The 16347-nt window shown below is 48.8% G+C and overlaps 1 protein-coding gene across 5 annotated transcripts in view; it reads left to right on the plus strand.

Annotated features, from left to right (window-relative positions):
* The window catches only part of HUWE1 (HECT, UBA and WWE domain containing E3 ubiquitin protein ligase 1), a 1878220-nt gene that overhangs the window by 1720807 nt on the left and 141066 nt on the right, over positions 1–16347 (plus strand). For 4 of the 5 annotated variants that reach the window (XM_085629865.1, XM_085629862.1, XM_085629866.1 and 1 more), the window contains 4 exons: positions 2325–2557; positions 3582–3709; positions 4659–4755; positions 4958–5113. In XM_085629865.1, coding sequence (XP_085485991.1) covers positions 2325–2557; positions 3582–3709; positions 4659–4755; positions 4958–5113 — 614 coding nt within the window. The remainder of the gene's footprint in view (positions 1–2324; positions 2558–3581; positions 3710–4658; positions 4756–4957; positions 5114–16347) is intronic. The other variant, XM_085629867.1, reaches the window with a different exon arrangement.

Below are 16347 nucleotides of genomic sequence, written 5' to 3' on the forward strand. Positions count from 1 at the left end.
AAAACCTACAGTTGCATACTATGTACTATATATCTTAATCTTCTTTATTAACCTATGCCCCCGGGATCTGATATATGTTCACCCAGAGTAACCTGCACAGAACTCTTTATTATGATCAACACCCCCTTTGAACGGCCCGTTTGATCTGTACAAACCAAGTCCCTAATCCATCTTTGCCCATATATGGGCTGCTACGCACTCCTCCTTCATTTAGAAAGTCTCTTGTAGCATTACTACACCAGCATCTGTTTGTCTTGGATATACCAGGATCTTTCTCCTACCTTTAACTAGATAGCAAAAGAGGTGGGTAAACCCCATCTTACCTTACAAACTCACGCAGGTGCCATACAAAAGGGCAGGGTTATGGCGACTGGGATTCAAGGATTGCCATAGACTGTTAGCACAGGGGGACTTTAAGAGGGCTGCTCACACAAAATCTATTTCAAGTATTAATGGAGCTACGTGCAAAACAAAACAGAAGTTCACAAGAAAAACTACAACCTCACAACATACATGGGGGTACACAAAACCCCACAGAACGGACAGGGCTTGAGGGACTCCTTATAGGGCTAATAGAAGAGATCAGACTTAAATTTGTGACCTCTGAGAAAAATCAGGCAAACATTCAAGGTGCTTGCGATGTGTTGGAAGGTAAGATGGATGCATTGATGGAAAGGATGAATACGTTGGAAGCTTCAGTGGAAGAACTAAAATAAGAAGTGGAGGTGAGTCATGAAGAGATCAAAACACAGAGTGGGTGAGAAAGAACTTTGCGATAAGCTAGAGATGTTAGAGAACAACGCAAGACATAACTTGAGAATATTAAATGTCCCGGAAGGGTCGAAGGTGAGTACCTGAAAGGGTTAATGGTAGAGCGAATCAAATAATGTATTCCATTGATATACCCCAATGAGTTAGCCTCAGTTATTCAGAGAATTTGTGATCCCTTCAGAAAAAAACGAAATGGGAAAAAGCCCAGAAAGGTTCTGATTAACTTCAAAACTTACATCCTTAAAGAGTGGATCCTCTTGGAGGCCCGGAAAGTAGGAAGTTAAAAAAGATCTGTTTGGTCTTTCCACATATGATCTGACATTCCAAGGTTACGTATGATCCATAATGGGAGCTGGGAAAGCATAGCCAAGAACTAAAGGACCTGGGAGTCGCTGGCTGGCTGCGGTTTCCAGCAAACCTTAGTAATGTGCAACAATAAGGTGCTCAACCTGAGAGACCATGGGGAGGTAGGAGACCTAAACATATCGGAGCACAAAAAAAGTCATTTCGATGCTAGCCGAGGGGTTTAAAGGGTATAAAGAGTATACCTAGACGAATGGATCTTATTAGTTTTGGTGTCAATAATAAAATAAACATCTAAACTATCTTAATAAATTGTTGGTTGATTTCTTGAGGTTCTTGTGTATTTCTTCTTCAGTTGTTTTGGTGGTGCATAGCTGCTTTACACCTGTTCCTTTGTGTGAGCCTGACTGCATAGAGCCACAGATACCCAGGGTTGAGCCAAGAGTTTCACAAACAAAACTTGACTGGTCCTAAAGGAGTTGGTTGTGTATTTCACAGGAAGGTCACACAGCCACACCATATAATACACACCATTTCCCCACAAACAACAATTGTTCCAACTGGTAGCCATTAAGCTGCTGATATTGGACTCCAATGAAATGTCCGCTATAGGAGCTTCACTCATGCTGCTTTTAATTTTCTGGTCAGAAGAATGGGTACACTGTGCTTCTTAATGGCCATCAAATTTTAATTCTTTTTTTTAAAATTGTAATACATGCCTAATCTTTGATTTCCCTGCGTGCATTTAATTCTTGATTACGCCTTCCTTATTGACCTTCTTCCCATGTCACTGCTTTTGATTTTTCTTGGTTGGCTGTCTTCTAATTTTTGGTTTTGATTTGGTTTTCTTTGATTTGCATTCAAATCCCCCTCAACTTATGACCTCTTATCCAGCTCTGTCCTTCTGCCTCTTTTGTTCTCCGAGATCAGTCTCAACCAGTACTTTCTCGCTTTATATTGCTCACCTGCTATCTTATCCTTTTCTATTTCCTTCAAGAATCCTCCTTCCCATTGAAGTATTCCTCTGTACCTTTCAATTTCCTCAATGGTTACTTGCTTCAACATTCTACTTGTATTAGACCTTACTCATTCTTTTTTTTTTTTTTTTACTGTTAAGTTGGCTATGAACAATACTTAGTGTACGTACCTAATAAGCTAAATTCAAATGTTGTAAATTAATCTGCCCCACCCCCCTCCGGTGAATGTTTTATGCCCTTGAGTCCTGGGCCAGGTGCGAGTTAAAATGTCAGGTTTGTGCATGTCGCCCCTGTGTGTTCCAGGTTCGACATAGCTGAGAATGTGGTGATTGTGGCCTCCCAGAAACGGTCGCTAGGGGGGCGGGAGCTGCAGCTGCCTTCCATGTCCATGCTGACCTCCAAGACATCAACACAAAAGTTCTTCCTGAGAGTGCTGCAGGTGATCATCCAGCTTCGAGATGATACAAGACGCGCCAACAAGAAGGCGAAACAGACTGGCAGGCTAGGTATGTTTTAATCTGAGCCTTGTTGTAGTACAGGATTGAAATTTCTTCCTCAGATCAAGGATGCCTGGAGCTACTTTGTGTACTCCATAACAGTATCACCCTTTGCTTGTTCTATTTCCTTTGTCTTGGTTTATCCAGTTAGATTAATATAGTTCCCTCTTTCCTCCACATATGGACACGCATCCTTCTAATCAAGAGTGACACCCTGAGGAACTCTCCCTCCGGTGCAGCCACATGCTTCCTTGGCTCTGGGCAATGCACTTGGTGTACAGCTCTCACTTGTGCATTGGCATTGCTCACTCTTCCTCCTGTTTCTTAGTTGCCCCTGGATTTAAGTTTTTCCCCCACACGTGTGCTCTTTAATTGGTACTGCATACCTCTATGAATGTCTCATTCTCACAGACACCTACTTTCTCTTGCTCCAGATTAACTATCAGAATGGTGTTCAAACCCACACCTGTGAGTTTTCCTTGTGGTCATAGTAGCCTCCTTGGCTGTAGGTATCTCACACAGGTTTTGCTTTCCCTCCCCACATGCATATATTCGCTTCTTCAGCCTGTCCAAAACCTTTTTGGCCATATGGAACTCATGTTTACAAAGCTCCCACACGCTTGGACACTCATCCCAAATTAATTTCCCTCCCTCTTTATCCTGGTTGGATCACGTGCCTTAAATCCCCAGAAACTGGACTTCCACAGTGGCTTAACAGTAACTGATGTTGCTGCCACTCTGCCGAATGTGAGGAGGGGGCACAGAGTCTCCCGTATTTCAGATATTCACTGCACGTTGACTAAATAGGGGCCCTTCAGAGTCTTTCCCCCTCTAATGCAGGGGCCTGCATTTTGCCCCTGTACCTTGATATTTATGTATTTTAAATGTGTTCAGTGAACAAAATAGAAAATCCATGACTCAAGACCATTTAGCTCTTAACATGAAATACTTAAAGAAAAAAGAAAAAAAAAGTCTGCCACTGACTGGGTCTTTTCCAGGCAAAATATATTCACATACTCTTTCTTTTCCTCAGGTGCTTCCAGCCTGGGCTCGGCTAGCAGCATCCAAGCAGCTGTGCGGCAGCTGGAGGCTGAAGCTGATGCCATTATACAAATGGTACGTGAGGGTCAAAGGGCGCGGAGACAGCAGCAAACAGCAACGGTTAGCATGATGCCTGTGGCGCTTGCAGGCCATCCATTATTTTTATTTTGGCTTTTCTGTTGTCATCCGTTCATGCTACCCATTTCTTTCCTGTGTAGGTGGCTTTGTGAGTCTTATTGCTCTTTTGTCTACGTGTCTCTGGAATCTTTGTATGTGAGAATGAGCTAGTGCCTCTGTAGACATCTGATCTGTATATGGCAGTTGTAGCATAGCGTCGCCTTGTCAATGCAAAAGTTCTGTGGCCACACTTAGCATGCATTTACATGAAGCGCATGCTGTTTTCCACCTGTGCTGAGTACCCATCCTGCCATGTGTGAATTCCCTGGCCTTGCAGATTTGATGCACAAATGACCTTGTTTGTGTTGATTCGAGAGAACCTGTGCAAGATAAGGGTCTTGGTGACTCCATCTGTAATACTACTTGGTCTTTTTTACCTTCTGCCCACAGCCTTCTTGAGAAGGAGGGAAATTGTTAAAGTATAAACAGTAATTCACATTCGTCTAAGGAGCTTGCCCTCCTGTCTGTACGTGTACATACTGCACACCTGCAGCCTCGAGGAATAATCATTCAGTGCTGAAAGGTCGTTTTCTGTATCCCTTCTTAGGTTGACCTGCCACTTCTCTCTGCTCCATATGCCCAGATGCCACGGTTTCCATTTTATTACAAATGGGTTAACAACAGTTTTGCAGCTCACTGTGGTTTCCATTTGCTATTCCTCAATGTAACTCGTGTAATGGTCCAGCCTTCCCTCTTGCTGACCATTGTTCTATTCCTCAGAGAAGCTCAGCCTGGCTAATCATAGGAAAGTGAGAGACTGAATAGCTTTGTTTTTTTCTATTTGTATGTTTTCAGTTTTAATTCCATTTCTTTTTCATGGTGTGTAGCATTAGTATCCACAGTAACCATAAAAGCATCCTCTGTTCTCTCTATAACGCTGTCTCTTATTTAGTCGGAACCCAGCCAAGCAGAAGTTTCTACTAGGAGGGACGAGTCTCCCATGGATGTGGACCAACCCTCTCCAGCAGCCCAGGACACCCAGTCTGTCGGTCAGTATTCAGTGCTGCCAAGTAGAACATTTTTGGTATTGAGCAGGGATTGGACAGGAGTTGTAGCATTTAATCACACGTAGCTGGTTAGGTGAGCTACTGTAAGCACTAGCCATAAAAGACACAATGGGGCAATTTCAATAATCTGTCAATAGGGTGACGGGATCACATGCCTAGTGTTTGTTTTCTTTTTGTTCTCTAGTTTCGGAAGCATCTCAGCCAGTAGAAGCAGAGAAAGAGGAGCGCTTGCCAGAGCTTCCATTGTTAAGTGAGCAGCTGAGTCTAGATGAGCTGTGGGACATGTTAGGAGAGTGCTTGAAGGAACTGGAGGAGTCACACGACCAGCATGCAGTTCTAGGTAGGTCTAACCCTTTGCATCATTGTAGTCTTTAGGCTTTTTTTAAGTTGTACTGTGGCTGCTGTCATGAGACTTGTATGGAGAAGGTCCTCGGAAGGTGCCAAGACAATCATTATTCATTGATTGCGTCTTCAGAGGATGGTAAGTGCTGTATAAGGTGTCCTGTGTTGGGAGAAGACTGTTTTTGTAGAGAAGGTGTGTACCCTGTTAGCTTTCAAATTATTTATTTAGAACATTTTATTTACCCCGAACATGACCACCAAGGGTATCGGAGTGTTTTCAGATTATGCAGCAAGAAGGGTACAAGCAAACAAAACAGAATCAACAAAGCGAAAAATTCACAGTCTAATAATGTCTGACATTCTTGTGAGCCAGGTAGCAGGGCAGTTGTTTCCATGCCGTTGTCCAAGCTGGAAGGATGAGGATTCTCACTTTCTTATTTTAAAGCTGTGTGGATAGTCCAGTCCATATTTACTACTTATGCAACCCTGTCCTACAGATCCCTCATTGGTGTCTCCAACAGCAGGCCAGAATTGTTATGCCACTTGTGGGTCAGTGATGTAGATATCACAAGCAGAAGTGACTTTGACCTTCCATAAATTCACTTCGATCCTTTGACATCAAGTTTGGTTCTTTTTTATTTTGTGTGCTACAGTTGGTATCCTACCATAAAAGAAGGATAAACTCTTCCTGGTGGGTCTTACTACAGAATTTTCACCTTTAGAACATCTCCAGATGTCAAACCGGATCCAGAAGATTTAGTACAGCCACAGCGCGTCACTAGGTGGTGGTGTGTGGTTCCACGTCAACTCTTCTCCACCCTCGAAGTGACCGCTGCAGCTGCATATAGATGCCACTCAACCGTGCTAACGTTAGGTTCGAGGCATATGAGCTGCAGATCACACACTGAGGATAAGATCGCCATCTGGTGTTGGGCTCGGATGATTGCAGGTTGTTGTCGTCTTCGGAAGAAGCCTTTGGTCACGAGGTTGGTGACTCCTCCCCTGGACAACAGTGCGCATGGGCATCCACTCCATAGTCAGATTGTTTTTTTCCGCCATTGGGTTCGGATGAACTTTTTTCCGCTCCAGCAGAAAACTTTCAGCAATCGATTTAATTCTTCAATCTTCTTTCAATCGACATCGAAATCATCTCGGACCGGTTCCGGAAGCGGCTGATGGACAGGACACCCTTCAAGAAATGCCCCCGGTGTGGAGCGAAGTTCCCCCACAGTGATAACCACGGGGTTTGTAACCTCTGCCTGTCGCCGGAACACAACGAATCGACCTGTCCAGCTTGTTCCGCTTTCCGTTCCAAGAAGACCCTCCGGGACCGAAGAGCTCGACGCCATATTATGGCCAAACCAGCTCCAGAACCGGAGGACATCTTTGCTCAGGATGTTCCTGAAGATGACACCGAAGATCTCGATCGTGTCCGAGGCCGACGATTCCGATGACCTCATCACTCCAGGGCAGCGTGTGAGTACCAACCCCCCTGCCCCTGCCCCATCCAAAAAGACATTGGTCAAGACTCCGCCAGCTGGGCCCAGTCGAGACCGGAAATCCTCTTCAGAAGCACCGCCCTCGGGCCCGGCTCCGAAGACATCTAAGCCTGTAGGTGGCTCGGGCTCGAGCAAACCTCATGTGATTGTGCCTATAACACCTTCGGCACCGAAAACTCCACTGTCTGCACCGAAACAGGCTCCAAGACCGAAATCTCCTTCTGATGGATACATCTGCCAGTGGATTCCTCACCTTGTGAATATCCCCTGCGCCAGCAACATTCGGAAACTTTTGTAGCAGTCCACGCCGATGGGGTCGAAGATGACGTCACAGAGACACGGCTCCGCTCGCGACTCCACTGACGTCACCGGCTCCATAAGAAGACCTCCTCGGCGTGATGACGTCAGTTCCCTTTTTTCCGCGCCGACGACGCCAACGGATTTCGGGAATCGTTACTGGTAGCTTTACCTGTTACTTTGTGTTTATTCCGAAGTTTCTCTGTCTTTCTTCGAGAATGTCGGCAAGGAAGTCTGGTTTCAAGCCTTGCCATGAATGTGGCAAACACATGTCCATCACTGACCCGCATGACGACTGCGTTTGGTGTTTGTCATCGGACCACGATGTTGAAGGATGTTCGTGTTGCAGGAAGATGAGCTCAAAGGCTCTTAAGGAAAGAGAGGCAAAGCTCTTTATCGCCCGGATGAAGAGAAAGGAGAAAAGAGGTAGAAGAAGATCCAGGTCGAGGTCGAGGTCGGCTTCCAAGTCGACGTCGGGACATGCTTCAAAGAGCAAGAAGCATAAGAAGAAAAGGAGGCATTCGTCTCATCACAAGGCCTCGACGTCGAAGTCTAAATCGCCTGCTCGGCGTCGAAGGGAGTCAGTGTCTCCTTCTCCTGTTCCGGCTTCGCCTCCTGTTCCATCTTCTCCTGTGTTTTCTCCGGCTCCGGCTGATTCGCCGGTGCCGGCGTCCTCTCCGGCGCCGATGGCTTCTCCAGGTCCTGCAGGTCCTTCGGCTCCGTCTCCGACTCCGGCCCAGGATGAGGATGATCAGGCTCCGGGTGAGTCTGTGACGCCGCAAGTTCCACCGTCGGCGCCGGCAGGCCCGAGTCCGGTGTTACCTGACCAGTATCCAGCTTTCCCTAATCCAGGTCAGGACCCCTCGCAGTATCTCAATGCGATGTATGGGGTGTTCTCACGGGCCATGTATTCCTCTGGTGCACCTATGGGTCCGATGGCTTTTAATCTGGGAGTGCCGCAGGTTTATCCTCAAGCACCGTTTATGCCTTTCTTCCCAGCGACGCCGTCTTGGCAGATGCCGGCGCCGAAAACATCGACGCCGCTTCCCTCTTCACCGGCGCCGACTCGACCTCGTTCGACGCCGGCTGCTCCAGCTGATCCGCGTTCGACGCCTCTGCCGGCGCCGTCGGATTCGATCACGGCGCCGCCGACGCCGCAGGTGCGGATCCGTTCCAGGAGAGAGGCGCAGAGAGTGCTGGAGGAGAGGAGCTATCTTATGGATGAGGCTGAAGAGGGAGAATTGGTCGAATCCGATGAGGTGTTTGACGAATTGAAGGAGGCAAGTGGGTTGGATTTGTCTCCGGAGTGGGAGATCACTCCTCCTTCAGATGAACCTTCTAAAGACGCGGCTCCTTATCATGCTGTGATAAGAAAGGCTGCAGAGTTGTTGGACCTTCAATTGCCATCTGTTGAGTTCAAGTCTAATATCTTGACTGAGGTGTTGCACTCTCCAACTGCGGTGTCAGAGCCGCTGTTGCCTTTTAATGAAGCAATATTGGAGCCTGTGTTGGATGTGTGGCGCAAGCCTTTTTCGGCTCCTGCGGTGTCCAAGGTGGTTGCAAGGAGATATAGGGTGGCTCCGGGGGATCCTGAGTTTTTGTCATCACACCCTTCACCTGAAAGTCTGGTCGTTCAGGCTGCTTGTTCTGGACGTTCAAAAGGTGCGTTTCCTCAGGTCCCAGGGGACAGAGAGGCCAAGAAGGTGGACCAATCGGCCAAGAAAGTCTTTTCTTCAGCCAGTATGGCATTAAAGTCTTCTAATGCGACTTGTTTATTGGGGCGCTATATCCATGCGCTTATGGATTCAGCTAAAAAGTTGGCACCGAAGCTGTCGGAGGTGGATAGGGCAGGCTTCAGTGAAGTACTGTCGGATGCCCAGGCGGCTGCTCGCCAGGTTATACAGAGTGGCTTGGATACAGCAGACTCAGTTGCCAGGGTCATGGGGTCTTCAGTTGCCACCAGGAGGGGAGCATGGCTTAAGTCCTCCGAATTTTCTTCGGATGTCCAGTCGACCTTGTTGGACTTACCTTTTGATGGGTCTGGTCTGTTTGGGAAGAAGGCTGATGCTGCTCTCGAGCGCTTCAAAGAAAGTAAGGCTACGGCTAGGTCGTTGGGCCTTCAATCCCAGCCGAGAGGTACTTTCAAGAGGTACAGAGGTTTTGGAAGGGCGAGTTTTCGTTCTTATAGACCAGCCCAGCAGCAGCAGCAGCAGCAGCAAAGCTCCAAGGGATATAGAGGAAGGCTTAGGGGTCGCTCACGTGGCCGTCAACTCTCCTCCTCCTCTTCCTCTTCCTCAGCCCCTCCCACCACCGCAAAACAGCCCTAGATTCGACATTCCGGATCATGCTGGTCCTGTGGGGGGCCGGCTTACCCATTTTCTACAAGATTGGGAATCGGTTACTACAGACCTTTGGGTTCTGGATCTTGTAGAAAATGGGTACGCCCTTCCCTTTCGGGAATTCCCTCCAGTTTACCCTCCTTGCCAAGGTGCTTGCTCGGAGGACCACCGTCTTCTCCTGCAGGAAGAAGTCCTGAAGTTGTTTCAGAAAGGGGCGATAGAGGTGGTTCCGGAGCAGGAGAGGGGTCAGGGATGCTACTCCCGGTATTTTCTGATCCCGAAGAAGGACGGCAGATTGCGTCCGATTCTAGACCTCAGAATCCTGAACTTTTACCTGAAACAGGAGAAGTTCAAGATGCTCACCCTTGCGCAGGTTCTTCAGGCGCTGAATCAGGAGGACTGGATGGTGTCGCTCGACTTGCAGGATGCGTATTTTCACATCCCCATCCTGAAGTCGCACAGGAAGTATCTCCGTTTCACGGTAGGGTCGCGACATTATCAGTTTGCGGTCCTTCCGTTTGGTCTTACTTCGGCACCTCGAGTCTTCACAAAGGTGATGGCAGTGGTGGCAGCCCATCTCAGAAGATCGGGAATTTCGGTTTTCCCTTATTTGGACGACTGGCTGATCAAGGCGGAGTCGTCGGAGAAGGTGCTGTGTCATCTGCAGGATACAACTCGGCTGTTGTACAGATTGGGTTTTTCGATCAACGTGCCCAAATCTCACCTGGTGCCCTCTCAGCGCAACCTGTTCATAGGTGCGGTACTGGACACTACTGTGTGTCGAGCATTCCCTCCTCCTCAAAGGATTCTCGACATACAGGAAATGATTCCTTTGTTTTTCAGCGGAGCGGTTGTTCCAGTTCTGAAGGTCCTTCGCCTGCTCGGTCTGTTCGCTTCCTGCATACTGTTGGTCAACCATGCACGCTGGCACATGAGGGCGCTCCAGTGGTGCCTCCGCAAGCAGTGGTATCAGCACAAGGGAGATCTCAGGGAGTCTGTGAGGATCTCCAGAGAAGCTGCAGCGGAGATGTCTTGGTGGAGCGTGGAGGGCAATCTGTCCCAAGGGAAGCCCTTCCATCTACCTCCATCGGTGGCCACGGTGATAACGGATGCATCCACCTTAGGGTGGGGTGCTCATCTGGGGGATCTGGAGATCAAGGGTCTTTGGTCTCCAGAGGAAAGGTTGCTTCACATCAACCTTCTGGAGTTACGGGCGATACGCTTGGCGCTCAAGGCCTTCCTCCCTTCCCTTCGCGGTCAGTCTGTTCAGGTTCTGACGGACAACACTACCGCGATGTGGTATATAAACAAGCAGGGAGGAGTGGGGTCTCTTTGTCTGTGCAGAGAGGCCCTGCGTCTATGGTCCTGGGCTCAGGACCATCGGATTTGTCTGATGGCAAATCATCTGGCCGGGGTGCTGAACGTTCGTGCGGACAGTCTCAGTCGGCAGTTCTCTGCCGACCACGAGTGGAGGCTCCATCCGGAGGTAGTTCGTCACGTCTTTCGGACGTGGGGAACTCCTCGGGTGGATCTGTTTGCCACTTTCGAGAACGCGCACTGCCTGTCATTCTGCAGTCTCCAGTATCCGATGCAGGGGGCGTTGGGAGACGCGTTTCAGTTGAGTTGGGGCTCACGACTCCTTTACGCGTTTCCTCCCATACCCTTGATTCCTCGGGTTCTGAGGAAGGTTCGCCAAGACCGGGCCCAAGTTATATTGATCGCCCCGGATTGGCCAAGAAGGGTGTGGTACACGGATCTTCTCCACCTCTCCTCGTGCCCTCCGCTCCGTCTCCCTCTGAGGGCAGACCTCCTCTCGCAGTCGGAGGGGCAGGTTCTACACCCCCACCTCCGGAGCTTACACCTTCATGCCTGGAGATTGAACGGGGCAACCTGAATTCTTTCTCTCTCCCGCCAGATGTGGTGGATGTTATTTTATCGGCCAGGCGACACTCCACCAAATCCATATACTCCTATAGGTGGTCTAAGTTCGTTCTCTGGTGTGGAGAGAGGTCGATTGATCCCTTGAAGGCTCGTTTGTCTAACATTCTGCAGTTTGCTCTTTCTCTTGCCCAGCAGGGCTTTGCTGTGGCCACTGTAAAGGGATATTTATCGGCTTTGTCGGCTTTCCTATGCCTGCCGGATCAGCCGTCCTTATTTAAGTCACCTATTGTGCTTAGGTTTCTCAAGGGCCTTACGAATAAATTTCCTCCTACTCCCTTTATTGTACCTCAGTGGGACTTAAACCTTGTACTGACTTATCTTATGGGTTCTCCTTTCGAGCCCTTACATAAGTGTCCCTTGAGACTGTTGTCTTTTAAGACGGTTTTCCTCGTTGCAATCACCTCGGCAAGGAGAGTAAGTGAGCTTCAAGCTCTTAGTTCAAAACCCCCATTCTTGACTGTGCATGCTGAACGAATGGTTCTCCGGACCAGGGCTGCGTTTTTGCCTAAGGTGGTAACTCCCTTCCATCTGGGGCAGTCCATTACCCTTCCTACCTTTTATCCTCCCCCTCACCCTTCCAAGGAGGAGGAGAGACTTCACCGCTTGGACCCTAAGAGGGCGGTGAGCTTTTACCTGGACAGGACTAAGGACTACAGGGTTGATGACCAGCTCTTTGTGGGCTTTGCTGGCTGCAGAAAGGGTCGTGCGGTGCACAAGCGCACCCTTTCAAGATGGATTGTGCTATGCATCAAGATCTGCTACTCCCTAGCTGGTAAGGAGCCTCCGGAGGGTTTAAGAGCTCATTCCACTAGAGCAAAGTCTTCTACCTCTGCTTTGTCTAGGGGTGTTCCTGTGGAGGACATTTGTAGGGCGGCAACTTGGGCCTCCCTTCACACCTTTGCAAAACATTATTGTTTAGATTCTGAGGTGAGGAGGGACGGACATTTTGCCCGTTCCGTCCTTCAGGATTTTCTGGTATAGGGGGATGGACACCCTCCTCCGGGAGCGGGGACTGCTGTGGAATCTATTCACAAGGTGAGGAATCCACTGGCAGATGTATCCATCAGAAGAACAAGTTACTTACCTTCGGTAACGCTTTTTCTGGTGGATACAGTATCTGCCTGTGGATTCCTCACTGACCCACCCGCCTCCCCGTTGTCCATCCTTCTATTCCAGTGACTCTATGACGGTAGTTCTATTATTGATTTCAAATGTATTTATGACTGTCAAGGACATTGGGTTATTTCTAGTGCTTTGATGTTTCTTTTCCACACTGTGTGTGTTGATATGCATATTGTGTACTGTGTATGCTGTTTATGTACATATTGCTGTCAGTCCGTCCGTGTGCCTCGGAGGCACGGAAAAAAGGGGCGGAACTGACGTCATCACGCCGAGGAGGTCTTCTTATGGAGCCGGTGACGTCAGTGGAGTCGCGAGCGGAGCCGTGTCTCTGTGACGTCATCTTCGACCCCATCGGCGTGGACTGCTACAAAAGTTTCCGAATGTTGCTGGCGCAGGGGATATTCACAAGGTGAGGAATCCACAGGCAGATACTGTATCCACCAGAAAAAGCGTTACCGAAGGTAAGTAACTTGTTCTTCGGCACCGAAACGTTCCTCGGCACCGAAGTCTCCACCGGCGCCGAAACGTTCTTCGACATCGATGCCTAAAAGTCCCTCGGCACCGAAATTTCCTTCGGCACCGAAATTTCCTTCGGCACCGAAAAAACCATCGGCACCGAAGAATCCATCGACGTCGAAAAATCCATCGACGCCGAAACCTCTGTCGGCACCGAAAAATCCATCGGTACCGAAAACTCCGTCCACACCGAAAAAAGTTCATAAAGACCCGAAACGGTCATCACCGCCTTCGGAGCCAGATGAACTTTTTCGCCCAGATCCTACTCAAAAGCGGATCTACATCAATCCCGAAACTGGACATGTGACTGCCGTCCCATACAAGAAACGGAAGCTGGACATCACACCACCTCCAGCTCCCATACGGAAGAAGGACTGTGCTACTTCACCACTTCGTTCTTCCTCTCCTTTATTACCTCCTAACCCGTCCCCCCCGTCCCCCTCCTCCTCCTCCTTCTCCTTTACCTTTACCATCTCCCTATCATTCACCTTCTCCACAGGATGATAATGATGACTTAGGGGGAGGGGCGGACCCTGATTTATTTAATGATCCTGTTGATCCAAACGACCCTTTTACGTTCCCAGACCCAGCACCCGTAGATGACTGGTCTTATCCTATACCTGACATGCCTGACCCCACTACCTACCCCTCCAAGCCCTCCCCTCCTGATGACCACTTAGGGTTTGGCCAACTTATAAATAGGGCAGCAACATTCCACGGCGTCACAATGCACACAGACGCCCTTGAAGAGGACTTTCTCCTCGATACTTTTGAGCAGTCACAAAAAACTGTTCACATACTGCCTATGATCAAAGGGGTTATAAAGCATGCTACTGAAGTCTTTAAAGACCCTGTTCGAGCTAGGGTTCTCAACCCACGCATCGAAAAAAAGTACCGACTAGCCCCGCAGGACCCTGCATACATTAAAGCCCAGCTCCCTTTAGACTCCTTGGTCGTATCAAATGCCAGGAAGCGCGTTAACTCACAGACAACTGGAGAAACGCCTCCCCCGGACAAGGAGTCTAAGCTTTTAGAGGCCTCAGGCAAACGGGTCGCCGCGCAGGCGGCTAACCATTGGCGTATTGCGAATACCCAGGCCCTGTTAGCCCGGTATGATAGGGCGCATTATGACCAACTTGAGGACCTTATGCAACATCTGCCTGAACCCTTTAAGTCCCAGGCCTCTGACCTCATCCAAGAAGGCAAATTAATATCTAATGCCTCCATTAAATGCGCCTTAGATGCGGCAGATACTGCTTCTAGGGCGGTCAATACTAGCGTCTTACTCAGACGACATGCCTGGCTCCGTATTTCCGGTTTTAAACCGGAGGTTCAAACCGCAATTCTGGCTCAACCTTTCAACCAAGAGCAGTTATTTGGCCCTGCAGTGGATACTGCATTGGAGAAAATGAAAAAGGATAATGAAACTGCCAAGTCTATGGGAGCACTGCAGTCTCCTCAAAACCGGGGTTCCTTTCGTCGCTCCTTTTATAGAGGAGGCTCCAAAAACACGGGAACTGAGACCACATCCACCTTTAAAAATTCGGGACAAACATCCCCTAACAGAGGATATTTTCGAGGAGGTTATCGGGGAAACAATAACAAAGGTCGAGGGCGGGGCAACAACAATAACACCCGCACCTCCCCAGCCACTAAACAGTGACTTGCCACCACTCCCCCCAGACCATTCCACTCCAGTCGGGGGGCGGCTCCAACAATTCCTACCTGTCTGGACTTCCATCACCACAGACAGGTGGGTAAGACAAATTATCCAGTCTGGCTACTGCCTCGAACTCATACAATCCCCCCAAACATACCGCCCAAACAACGTCCAATGTCCTCACATCATCTCTCTCTCCTCAAACAAGAAGTTCAATCCCTGTTACAAAAACATGCGATAGAACCAGTCCCCCTTCAACATCAGGGAACAGGGGTATATTCTCTATACTTCCTCATTCCCAAAAAGGACAAAACACCAAGGCCCATACTGGATCTCAGACTACTAAACCAGTATATACATTCGGATCATTTTCATATGACCACCCTCCAACAAGTCCTCCCACTTTTACAACAGGGAGACTTCCTTGCCACATTAGACCTCAAGGACGCATACTTTCACATCCCTATGCATCCCGCTCACAGAAAATATCTACGATTTGTGGTAGATGGGCAACACTATCAATTTACAGTTCTCCCATTCGGAGTAACAACAGCACCCAGAGTGTTCACCAAGTGCCTAGCAGTCGTGGCAGCGCACCTCAGAAGACAACAGATCCATGTCTTCCCCTATCTGGACGATTGGCTCATAAAAGCCAATACACACCAAAAATGCGTTCTCCACACTCATCGCACGATTCAAACTCCACGATTTGGGATTCACTATCAACTACCCCAAATCCCACCTACAACCTTCCCACTTACATCAGTATCTAGGAGCAACCATAGATACATCCAAAGCCATTGCTTATCCCAGGATAGCCAGTATACAAAATCTCATCTCTCAATTTCAAACTCATCCATCTCTTCCAGCAAGAGTGTTCATGCAGCTCCTAGGCATGATGGCGTCCTGCATCTCCATAGTCCCACACGCACGACTTCAAATGCGTCCCTTACAGGAATGTCTAGCACAACAGTGGAACCAAGCTCACGGACAACTTATCGATCTGGTGTTGGTGGACAGTCGCTCACTTCGCTCACTGAAATGGTGGAACACCATCAACCTGTCCAAAGGGCAGCCGTTCTTAGAGCCTCTTCCACAAGTTGTGCTAACTACCGACGCATCTCTCACGGGGTGGGGAGCCCACCTCCTTCACCATACCACTCAGGGCAGATGGACCAGTCAACAAAAACTGCTCCACATCAACCACCTGGAACTCTTAGCAGTGTTCCTAGCACTAAAATCCTTTCAGGTACACCTAAAGAACAAAACTGTCCTCATACGCACAGACAACATGACGACAATGTATTATATACAGAAACAGGGAGGGACACATTCTCTCCAACTGTCCCAACTGGCACAGCAAATCTGGAGATGGGCAATTCCTCAAAACATCTACCTGTTAGCAGAACATCTCCCAGGGATCCACAATCAGGTGGCCGACCTCCTGAGTCGCCACACACAGCAGATCCACGAATGGGAATTACACCCCAAGGTTCTACTCCCCTTCTTCCAAAAATGGGGACAACCAGACATAGACCTGTTCGCCACTCCCGAAAACACAAAATGCCCAACCTTCGCCGCCAGGTTTCCACACCCACAGTCGAAGGGCAATGCCCTATGGATGAACTGGTCAGGCAGATTTGCGTACGCTTTTCCGCCTCTCCCACTAGTTCCATTTGTGGTACGCAAACTGAAACAACAGTCGCTAACACTAATACTAGTAGCTCCCACTTGGGCACGTCAACCGTGGTTCACCACACTTCTGGAACTATCTTTAGTTCCACATCAAAGGCTACGCCTCTCCCCGGATCTATTAACCCAGAACCATGGAGAAATCAGACACCCAGATCCTCAAACA

The sequence above is a fragment of the Triturus cristatus genome, chromosome 10, assembly GCF_964204655.1.
Source record: "Triturus cristatus chromosome 10, aTriCri1.1, whole genome shotgun sequence".
NCBI lineage: Eukaryota > Metazoa > Chordata > Amphibia > Caudata > Salamandridae > Triturus > Triturus cristatus.